At 41.5% G+C, this 12,402-nt stretch overlaps 1 protein-coding gene across 4 annotated transcripts in view; it reads right to left on the bottom strand.

Annotated features, from left to right (window-relative positions):
* Positions 1 to 10,171: 10,171 nt before the first annotated feature.
* Positions 10,172 to 12,402, bottom strand: part of myo1b (myosin IB) — a 56,266-nt gene continuing 54,035 nt past the window's right edge. For all 4 annotated transcript variants that reach the window (XM_084022471.1, XM_084022472.1, XM_084022473.1 and 1 more), the window contains one exon: positions 10,172 to 12,320. In XM_084022471.1, the coding sequence (XP_083878597.1) occupies positions 12,188 to 12,320 (133 nt within the window). In that variant the 3' untranslated portion in view covers positions 10,172 to 12,187. The remainder of the gene's footprint in view (positions 12,321 to 12,402) is intronic.

Here is a 12,402-nt window from a genome sequence, read left to right as displayed (position 1 = left end):
TTATTTGGATGTGTGAGAATATAATGTATGGAATCAATGTATTCCATAATAACCAAAAATACAATAAGAATATCTGCTTTCTTCTGTTATTACACGGTCAAAGTCATGTTTGAGCTACAATGTTTTTTGGTCTGTTTTTTTTTTAAAGCAAGAGGAAGTAATTAAATTACAAATGAAAGGTTATAAAAAGTCTATATGGCATTATTTATGTCAAAATAAATGTTTCATTAGTGATTAGGACGTTTGCTTCCAGGCCCCTGATTGTCAGACAGGTTACAGTAATGTGTGAAGTACCAACATAGGACGTTGTTAAGGACAGCTGTAAAATAATTAATGTGATCTCTTCTGCATTAGATAACGTAGCTCCCCATTTAATAAAGTTTAACATATCTTGCTATCCTAGTACAAATATCATCGTTTGAGATAAGGTTCTGCATACATAAAGGAGGCAGCATTTTTAAATTTCCCACCACTGAGAGATATTACGTATTTTAATATATTGGAATTGTGATTTATGGTTATTAGATTGCCAAGCCAATAACCCTAACAAAAGAGTCTTTGTTGTGTATTCATATCACCCATGCACATAGCTTTTATCTATTCACAAATAGATAGCAGTCATAACTTGATACTTTGCACAGTAATGTACTCTGGTCTGATGAAGGAACAATCAAATGATTGAGGCCAAGATATCCAGATATGATTGAAATGGCAACATTGTTCATCAGTGGCATTCCTTTATAGAGCAGCATTTATTAAAGCAGAGGTCAGGAGTCCGGACCCTTCTAACTCATTTCTTTAAGCAGATCAAGTGTTGTGGTAATATATAAATATAATATACTGATTGATAACATCTAATACATTTATGATAAGTAGTAATAAGTAAGAGTATGAAACCAAGTCAAACACTGTGACGGAAGTCTGTTACTCTGCTGAACAGGTTATGTTCGCTTCAGCAGAAGTTTAGCTCTGTTTTTATTCTCCATCATGACTTAATTTAGCAACTCACTTACATTTGGAATAATAAACTACATCACCAAGATGTTACATTAAAATTTGATATTTTTATATTAGGTGGAAATTGACAGTAAATATAGCTTTAGCTTAGAGGTCAAAGGTTCAGGTAACATTTATTTATTTTTCTTTCTTTTTTGACACTCATTTTGCACTGATGAGTATCAAAATGATCTTACATTTTGAAATACTAATGAATGATGTTTTGCACAATCCCACTAAATAACATTTAAATCGTCATAAATTTTAACTGCATTTATGTTTCGATCTCTCAGGCTACACATTTTTTTTGTGAAGATGCGCTCTGAGGAGGCACACCTCTACAGTCAGGAAACTCACACACACACACACACACACACACACACACATTGACAAGCGCAAAACAAGGCATGAACCACAGAGTCAAAACAGACAAGAGCATGTCTGGGAGACACAGAGCAGCTACTCAGGCTAAAGCTCCTTTCTACCCTTAGTTGTAAAAGAACCATTCATGCTGCTTCTATTCATACACAAATGTAAGAGAGTTTAACCCAGTGGGCGATTCTGTCAGACCTCCGCAGCTAAAAGGTTACGCCTCTCTTGCACGGTGGTGCACAGGAATATGGCAGATGCTAAAACAATTTGTTATCTTGTATAGTATAAACATATATATATATAATTCAACCAAATGATACTGACTTTATTGATCCCTTTTGTCAGATGCAAATGATTAATAGGACCAGTGTGTTAGTGAAGTAAAATATGACTATGTATCCCAGGAGACATCAAGGCTAGAAGAAAATCCCCAACAGATAGAGTATAAAAAAAGCCTGTTGTTCTCCTGCTGTCTGTGTCCTATTGTGGTTTCTAGTCTCATATCTGCGTTTGGCTGCTATTGTTCTATCTATTGTCATGTCCCAGTTTGGCCCCGATTGGCCCTAATGGACCGCAGGGGAAAAGAACATTTCCTGGTTGAGCAGCGGTGGGTGTTCAGGGTTGCAAGGTTCAACGTCGTTCAAAATGAGTTGATTAATGACGGCCGTCACAACTGAGACCGGGCCATAATGAGGAGGACAAGAGGGAGGAGCGGAGGAGGAGGAGGAGAAGGGGGAGGGAGGGGAGGGGAGGCAGAAGGAGGAGAGCCCAGATTGGATGATTATTACTTAGCATGTTAAACAGTGAGATGGCAACACAATGAGATGAGGCTTCAGGGCAGAAGTGGAGTTGGGGGGGGGGGGGGGGGGGGGGGCACATAGCCAATTAGTCCAAAAGCGAAGTCTGAATAAGAGGAGGAGACAGACACACGTAGAGCTGGTTAACACACAAAGACGGGGCGACGGGGCGGCAGAGCGGTGGCTGCAGAGAGCAGTTAAACATCTGTTGCTCTGAGGGACACCGAGATTGCTCTGCAGGGTCACCTTCCCAAAATACTCATCACCCAAATATGTTCTTCTTTTCATACAAATACATGATGGCTGTAAAGTAGTTCTACTAGATGGGTCGTCACTGTAAGAAGATTTGAATGAGTGAAAACAATATTTTTCTGTATTTACATTTTTTTTTCAATCATTCTTTAGATACATACGGATAAATACATGCAACTTGACCTCTGCATCATCCTAAGGAGCAGCTGGGGGGTTCAGTGTCTAGCTCAAGGACAGTAGGAGCCAGGTATTGAACCACCAACCTCGTGGTTAAAGGAGCTATCTCCTTCTTCAGGGAACACAATGTGAACCAAACACAACCTGTACGCATTTAAGCTATATGGATTCAGTTCTGGGGGGAAGGGGCTACATTTCTAGGGATCCTGTGTAGCCGGCGGATGCAAGACCGGAGTTGGGAGTTGGGAAGACAAGTCCAACCGGGTTGATACACAAGTAGCCACTTTACAAGCCAATTTAAACAGATGAAAAGCTAAATCGATGCATTTTGGGGCCGATGCACCTCCACTCGGACTATTTACCTGCATTCAACTAAAGATTAGCATGTGTCAAATCTAATCAAGGGAAGAGACTAGTTTCAATCTCAAATGTTACAAATGGTAAAATGTCACCATGGGATAAGTCCATTGAAGAAAGTAGCCTACTTGACAGAAAACAATACATCAAGGCATAACAAGCAGAGCCTTGTTAACCTTTTTGTAATTATTCCCTTTTTTATTTTAGTCAGTAAGTCATCAGTCATGGGTCATAGCTCATTTGGTAGAGCTGGTGCCCCGTGTACCGAGGCTAAGTCCTCGTTGCAGCGGCCCTGGGTTCGAGTCCCACCTATGATCCCTCTCTCTCTCCCTCTTTCACGCTGTCTTCTCCATAAATAAAAGGCCAAGAAAATCATACTTACATAAATAGTTCTTGAAAACATTGTTATTGCAACCTACAAGAAAATAGAATTCAAGAACCCAATTTTGTTCTTCTACATCTTGTGTTCAGACATATAAATCTATAAACCTCAATCATAACTTGCTGATGCTTCCTTCACGTCTTTCCTATGACTGTGACTCCTGCCTGTTCCTCATCATTCTCCCCATAACCCTCCACCTTCCAGAGTTCAAGCAGTTCAATTAGCCTTGTGGTGCACGGACACTCCCACCAATCCATGTCTGTGTGGTTTAATCAGATCAGCTTGCGTGCATGTGTTTGCGTGCGTGTGTGCGTATCGTAAGGGTTAAGGTAATGAAGGGGAAACACATATTTCTTTACCATAACCACAAATGACACTGCCATATCACCTCTTCTCCTCTCCTTGCCCCAACACGGAAGAATTCAGATGGAACATTAACTATATTGTTCAAGTGGGGACGATTAAATAAAAAGGCTTGAGGGGGGGAAGCTTGTAACTCAGGGAAAGAGTGTTACAGGTTTCTAGAAGTCATTGCATTGTAGTCTGCAGGGATGTTGTTACTGCCTGTATGTGAGAGTGTGCTGAAATGACCCCGTGATTTATGGCTTGAAAGCAATTTGGATAAAAGAGGCAATAAGCAACATTGGTGACACGTGTCCTCTACAATGACATTTTTTTCCCCTGGATTGTGTGTCAAGGTTTTTGCTTTACACAGCACTTTTTTTTCATGTTTCACCATGGTGTTGACTGAAAAAATGTCAATGCCAATGTCCATTTGAAGATATCATAAAAAAATAACATGAAATCCAACAACCTAGCCAATGAGATCAATCTACAAGTAATTCTGTCCCTTTAAATGCTAAAAAAGAAGGTTAAATTGCTAGGTGATGAATAGAAAGACCTCACAAGCAACAAAACAGGTTTTCAACTTAAAGTCCACGATGAGGAAAGGGGAAATATTTGCTTTTACATCTATGAAGAACACAGTGGCTTTATTCTGTTTCATAACTGCTTGATTCAAATAATGTTGTTTAAAGATGTGCTTGTGTGCAGCATGTGTTCTTGTATAGAGGAGGAGGTTGTGTTAGAGAGGTAATCCAGAGGTTAACAGGGGGGATTAGTTTTGCTTTAATTGGTCGTTTTGACTGAGGCGGGACTGACAGGCTTAGAGGCGGGGCTGTCACTACTTGATGTACGTCGCCCTACACTGAAGATGAGATTTCATTTCCCTAATTGACCCCTCCCCCCTCGCCCTGATTTAACACCTTCTCTCTTGTTTTGCTCCACCTTCTGCCAGTACCCCCCCACCCCCCAGTTTCTGCTCTGCCCTCGCTTCTTTCCCACCCCAGATGTTGTTTGTCTAATGGCAGCCTGAACAATTTAATTAGCTACAGTGATGTGCAATCAAAAGACAGTTGGTGGACTGATTAGAGTCATTACGGCCCAGATGAACTGCTTGATGAAGAATGATTATTCTCACTGTAAACAGCCTTTGGAAGAAACTAAAACGTCTGTATACACCCGTGTCAGCGGAAATATCAACAGCTAGCAGCCTGAATGTATGTGAGGGTCTACGCGCTGATCCCTGGGCTAACATGGGAAGAGGGGAGGAGGTCCTGGGGGCTATCGGGAGAAGTATAAGGAATAAACAGTAAAACCAAGATCTCAAGTTCTAGTTCTCATCCAGGCTTGTACCTGATCTAGAGGGGAGCAATAGAAAGGAGAGAAGAAATTGATGGGAGGAGGAAAAATTGGCAACATTATGGCTCACATGAGATGACATTGTCTGAAATGCCCAGGTCTGGGACAGGGAGCAGATCCACACAGTTCAAATGCCTGTGCTTTGGCCTAATGTCTGTCAATGAGCACCTAATGATGTGTGTGCAGCTATTTGCTCTTTCATATCAGTTCGGCAGCTGCTTGCATTCACACGTACAAGCAGACAGACACACCGACTCAAACGCACACACACCCGATCAATTTTGTTGGCGCAATGATGATGACTGAGCGTAAAGATAGTGATGATTTATTGTTTTACTCGTTCAAACTTATGCTGCAAGCGTCCTCACTTGTGTTTCTTCTTTTTGAAGTAGCGGCCTGCTACAGGACAGAATGATAGAGCGGTTGGAGTGAGTACTTTGGTACTTCACATAATTGTTGGTAGATGTGACCACCAACGTTCAGTTCATATCTCTTAAACTTGGCTTAAAGTTCGGGACACAAAAACATAAAAAGCACACAAAAAAGCGAGGTGCTCTGAAGCTGTGTGAAGGTATTTAAAGTAAATCAATCATAGCTTAAGTTATCAAATATTTGCCATTATACTTATGTATAAGTAAAGTTTTGTTAATGCTTTATATCATGTCCATGTATTGTGAACATACTAAGCTTTAGAACAATAATCATTTCATATTATAATGCATTTTACAGTGGCTTATAAGGCCAAATATGATACTTAATACTTTTTATATATCATTTTTGTAACACATTAGCATCATTTTATAATGAATTGCTGTCATAATGCATTATAATTGTGATAATAAGTTTTTTTCCTACAATGTAATTATAAAACACTATGATCTTACAAAAAAATGTGTCAGTAAGCAACCAGCAATAATGAAGTATGATACAGACTTATATCATTACTATTATCATTAAAAATGCTTCAAAATGTGGTATGCTTATTGTTATAAAGCTCTCTGAATATTTAGGAGAGCTTTAAATTATGCAGTGCTATCAGCAGATTCTAACACATTATGTATGTATGAATGCTTATCAGACATTATGGACATGGGCCTCAGAGAACGTGTCACCAAACTTGTTTGCTTTCTTTCGCCAAGCAACAATATAAAATGTGTGGAACATAATTTGAGTTGCCACGTAAAACAATCAGCAGCAGCATGTTTGTTTTGTTAATTTCACACTCTTTACTGAAGTGATCACTTGCTTCCCCCATGCTCAGCTATCCACAGATGGTGCAGCAGAACCCCCCCCCCCCCAATCCTTAACTCTCCTCCTCCCTCCTTCTTGCCTATTGACTTGATAATAGCTACAAATTGATGAAGCCATTGAGTGTGCTGGTGACAAGAGGGTGAGTGGGGACACAAACTCTCCACCACCCAGTAACACACATTAATCAGACCCCTTCCAGCCCCCGTCCCTCCCTCCAGACTACCTGACAGACTGCTAGGGCCAGTAATGTAATCCTCTGGATGTCCCTCCCCGTCTGCCTTTATTTACACCTCATTCCTGCATTCGTCTATTCTGTTTATGTCTTTGTGTCACCACCGCTAGATTCATTATAAAGACAGTGCAATTGGCAAAATGATGCAAACTAAACTAAAATTGAGGAGCAATAACCTGCAAGATGTCATGTTGGCCTACTGAGCTGTTTCCACCTTAGCTTGGATTTATTAAAGGTCACGCTTCAAAGCAAAAACAACAACAGAAAAAGACGGTGAGGAGAACAGAACCAATATGACCTCCTTCGCCTTTTTAATCCCACGGAGGAGGTGCACGAAATTCATTTTCTCCAAATGACAGGCAGCCTGTTTCCAGCGTTGATGGGTGGTTTCATTTAAATCACAGCATAGATTTATGTCAAAGTAAATTAGCAGCCCGGTCGGCAACGTGTTGACATCTACATCCTAAACTCCCCGCACTCAATAATGAAGTCAGCCTCGGTGCTGAGACGGCTCAATACGGTCAATACGGTTAACTAACCTCCAGCACACTTGGGGGATGTATCTGCCTTGCAAAAACCGCCAATGTTCACAGTGTGAGTCAGTGAGAAAGGAATTGATATTTTTTTTTTTTGGAAAATGAATTCCGTTCTCGTTATTGTGGAGTCTTGGTTCGCAGTCACCGCCAAACAAAGTGCTAAAAACAAAAACAAATGGAGCAGTGCACTGACTTCCAACGGCATCAGATAGCTGAGCGCAGTCGGAGAAATACATCTGATGTCCCTGCAGGATATTTCCAAGAGGCAGGCAGTATGCTTTGTGAATTACAGTTACAGTTAAATCACATTAGAGCAATAACCCATGGTCCAATATTTTATGTGGAAAGGAGGTTACTCATGAGGATTTCATCTCTAATAAAACGCAACATTAATTTAAAGGCACAAAAAGAAAGGTTGGGAGAAGGAGAAAGGTGGGAGTGAGGGAGGGCTGGGTGTTGGATTTAGAGATTCATAAATTCACACTGAACTTTGATCGTATTGACTCTTGGTGGCAGTAAATTATGGACTTGGAAAACCCCATGGGTGATTGGCTGGGGGCATACAAATGTCAATTTCCTTGGTGTGACGTTATTTGGTTTATTTGGGTCTCCTTGGTGACCCTAGCTCCAAGCGTTGATGGTTCACATAGTGATAGTTGTGCGTTTACCGTGTTGCATTATGGGAGAGGCAACGATATCCAGCCAGCAAGCGGCCGTCTTCAAACAGTGGTCATTTAGCTTCTGGAAGAGACGCATATCAAACATGCAAACTTCAAAGCCTCTGGTAAGCCTGATGAGAAATGAATGAGAATGTTTATCCATGGACTCTTTGAGAGGATTTCAGTCCAACATCAAATTACATCTTACTGAAAGTGGAAATTGACAAGAGCAAGATCTCAACAGTTTTATTAGTTTCTCGACACAACTGTCAGAGGGCATCTGGGTCTGACATTTCCTCCTTTCAAACACAAAATCAATGCTTCCAACGGGACGTTATTGTTGGCTCCACAAGCTGAATTTGACTGGCCCCTAGTGTCAGAACTATAGTACATAACTGCCGAAATACAACCCATTCCAGTGGCAGAGCCAGCCATTTTAAAGAGTGCTCAAACAACAGTTACAAGGCCTGCCTTCGAAACATCACAGTCATTTTAAAGAGACTCTTTAAAATGATAGTTAGGAAGGAATTGGATATGGATTCTGACAATTAAAAAAAAAACAGCACAGCTTTGTATTAGTGGAAGAAGCTGTGTGCAAAACAGATGATTATTGATTTTTAGTAAGAATAGGACCAGCCACACTCTTGTCACGACCATCTATGGATTCTAGTGTTCCTGGTGGGCGGTTTGGTAACCGTAGTGATGTTGAACCTGAGGCGACTTTAAACAATCCTAAAGTCGGCATCAGAAAATACACCTAATGTACAGGCTACAATAGGCACAATGTATAGAGACAGCAGGGCACCAGAGACAACACTTTACTGCCAGCAGGTAAGTACCATCATTGCATCAAGGCACACACCGCTTTCAAAGACAACTTTAATCCCCCAGGCAATTACTTTTTAACCGTCAGGGACGAGTAGGTGTAGCCACGGTGTATCTTTTCTATTTCTTTCTATTTTTATTTTGCTCATGATAGAAAGAGACTTCTACATTCAAATAGTTTTTTTTTTCTTTTTGCCTTTATGACCAGCAGCAGTGGAGTCCACTGCAGCTGATACAGTTTTGGACATGATGTGAAATCCCTACAGAAGAGTAATTCAGCCCGTTGTTCTCAGGCTCTCATCTGAGGGGTTCTTCAAACGTCTGTATGTTGCTTTATTCAGGAAAACATTTTTACAGAATGTGGCTAGCAATATAACGAGAATATGCTACAGTTTACCAACTTACTACAGTTTAAATGCTTAATTCATAGTCTTAAAAAAATAATGTTTAAAAACATGTAATTTGCTGTTCGGGTCTGTGTTTGCTAAAAGAAAAATTATACAATTAATCATTTTTTCAACTTGAGACTCACTGGCCTTGGCTCAATTTTGGTGAAGAACATAACAGAACACATTTTCAATGAAAAACACGAATCACAGAAATTTGCAGCTGAACTTGCTCTTCCTGCAGATCTTTAAGGTCAGTTTTCCTTGTATGCATTAATCGAGAACATATATTTATATATCAAACAAAATGTTGTCAGGAAGCACATGCACGTTGCCAGTAATGTTTGTCTTATGTGGGATCATTCATTTATTAGGGGTTTGCATATCAGCAAAAAGGCACCTCTTAGGACAGCTTTTCTGTTGTCTTTATGTTGTAATGTCCTCTAACATCCATGGGAGGTCGCCAAAGACTGCCCAATCTCGAAAGCAGCGTGGTTCTGCCTCCCATTTGCCCTCCCCGACTCTGTGAGACCTTTCAGTGGAATGAGTTAATATCAGTATGGCAGTGTTTCCAAGTGGCAGGCAGTCCAGTATTACTCAAATCTAAGCCGAATGAATCAACTTTGATAAATACTTGCTCCGGAGTGTTGGACATTAAACAAGTAGAACCTAATCATCTTGTGAAACAGGGATCTCGCCCTAATTGGATGCAAATCTGCTTCACTTTTGCAGGATATGGGGTTGTGTGCTGTACGGTTCAAACTCCCACTGAGGGTTGAATATCCACTGGGAGGCTGGGACTCCTCCTCCCTTTCCCAGCCTGCAGAGTGGTGGGAACCGGGTACCGGGCAGCCCAAAATGGTATATGCTATTTTTACCACTCTGTGCTCAATCCGAGGGCTGCTCCCTGGAGACCTGTTGCCGGCAGCTCTCCTCAAGCCGCAGAATTTAACCCCAAGACAGCTCTCCCCAGATGTGATGGAAAACATCTGGCCAGCTGCTTGACTACAAGGCCCGGCCGTCCAGCCTCAATGCTAGTAACCCGCATAAGACTTTCCAGTCCCTGCCAACCCCCCCTGTTGATAAATAGCAACCAGTGCCCTCGCAGGAATGCAAGATTCAATAATCTGATGCAGTGATTCCAGCCTGCACGCCGAGGATTCTGTTCAAAAGGCTCCGAAACATCACACATCCTTCACACGTGGGTAGGTGTAGCTGATGACAACACAACAATAAAAAGAAAAAGAATCCCAGAATAACATGTATATTTATTACAGATTTTTATTTAATTTAAAAAAAGATAACTTGTAAATGTTACACTGAGTTCTATTGAAACGTTTCCACGTCGTGTCTCTCAACACAGGTTAACATTAGGCACACAAGAATGCAGACATCATTTCGCAGCGCTAGCCATTGTTCAAATACGAAACAGAGAAGAGTGGGGGGAGGGGGGGGGGCACCTTAGCAAAACATTTAAACTGTGCAGTGCCTAAACTGGCTTTCAGCTTCATCGTTCCCTAGGCGAGGGACAGCGACCACTGATTCATCAAGTCCCTGTGTCGTGTGTGACCTTAAAAACATTTTTTTTTTACAAACCCATGTACCCTAGATCGCAAAACATGCCTAGACCAAGTTTGGTTGTGTTCCTCCCAAATAGTTGCCAGAGCAACATCTGGTTGCCATAGAAATCAACAATACAAAACCCACAACCGGTACATCCAAATACAGATTATAGTCAACATATCTGAAAACAAAGCGATCTAACAGCTTCTTTGACAATCAGATTTGGTTTGTACGGGTGTGTCTTCAGATGCCTCAAGAATCTATGGTCACGTGTGCTTAATATTTGGCCTTTTCCCCTTGAAGAGTAAACATTAGGTCAGAGTGGGTCAAGCACTACAATAAGTCAAGCTGCAGTGGCAAAAAAAACAGCTAATTCACAAACACGGCAATTCAAATGAGGCTACTTAAGGAACCCTTTGTCCATGCCAGGGCTTACAGCCTACAGAACCTATGTACAGCTAATGGGCGACTGCTCACTATGGGGTCCCACTACCGTTTTGTTGGAAAGAGAAAAATCGAGACACAGCGTTTTATTTATTGCACACAACAGAAAAGATCAATAGCAAAGGGTTTCACTCTGCAGCGGAGAACGCGTTGGATCTGCTGAAGACATTATGGAAGGCGAAAAGTACCTTCGCTGCTCGTGGTTGGAGACTTGTGCTTCTAATGGAATGTCTGTATTGCCTTTTTCAATATCTTTACGCGTGTCGCTCATAAAATAAGAGGGAGTGGGGGTCTTACGAGAGAACTTAAGGATTTTAATTCAACAACGACTATTTGTAGATGAAATAAATGATAAATGTGTACTGTACTTGTAGAAATAGAAGTTGATCACATGTGTAGTGCTGTCAAAACGTAGAAGAAATTGCCACCACAGGCTGATAAGATCCCCCTTATTTAAACATTTTTGGCTGTGGAGAACAAGGTCCATCACCTACATGTTTTATCAGGTTGGTTTTTGTACACAAGTCATGGGACCTGTTCAATGGCACATACAGGAGGATACAAAAGAGTTTTTACAACTATTTAGCCAACAACATTTGACTGCAATGTTTCTTTGTATCAGAGAAAAAAAAAAATATATATATATAGAAAGAAAAAAACAACATACAATCAAATCATTTTTCAGCTCATACTCTTTTGGTTACACCGAGGTGAAAACAAGTGCAGTATTTAAGTTCCTCCGAGCCGAGCCCCAAAAGTTCCCCGGTCATCGCTAATTCTAAGCCATCTGCTTGAAGCCATGGCCGCTTAAAAATGGATGAGTCGAGGCCAGTTGAGGCTGGAGCTCGTCAAAGAGGTCTTATAATGACATTTTCTCTGAATACTAATTCAACATACAGGCAGAACAATCATTATCAATATCACCACTGGTATACGGATGTTTCTTGTGCTCCACCAAGACTCCCCCCCATCTATCTTCAACTCCAGTTTTACAAAAACACCAGTGACATTTTTTGGACCAAACTTCTGTGGCATGCAACCCAGATAAGGATTTTCTTGGCCCAAAAAACAGATGGGCACACGGTTACAGCTATAGCGGTGCCACGGTAAATCTGATAAGAAGAAGCTGAAGGAGAAACAACAACACAACAAGCCAAATAACTGTCACGTCGAGGCTCAGGGTGGGCACTGGGGTTATGGTTCTTGAGACCAGAGGGTTTTGGGAGTGGGTGGTGGGCGTTCTGAAATCGCCTGGCACTACGCCGTTGTGGGCACGGACACCTCCAGCAGGCGGTTGTTTTTGCGCTTGCAGGACACGCTGTTGCCGTTCTTGGGGCTGCCCTGGATGAATTTCACGCACACCTTCTCGTGCTTGAACTGCACCAGAAACCTGCCGCACAGAAACATCAGCCACGTCGTTAAACACCGTCGGCCAATCGCATGCTTTGACCGGAGTGACCACATTCAACTCT

This window comes from Eutrigla gurnardus (assembly GCF_963514095.1).
Source record: "Eutrigla gurnardus genome assembly, chromosome: 12".
NCBI lineage: Eukaryota > Metazoa > Chordata > Actinopteri > Perciformes > Triglidae > Eutrigla > Eutrigla gurnardus.
This window is presented reverse-complemented; position numbering and strand designations above follow the sequence as displayed.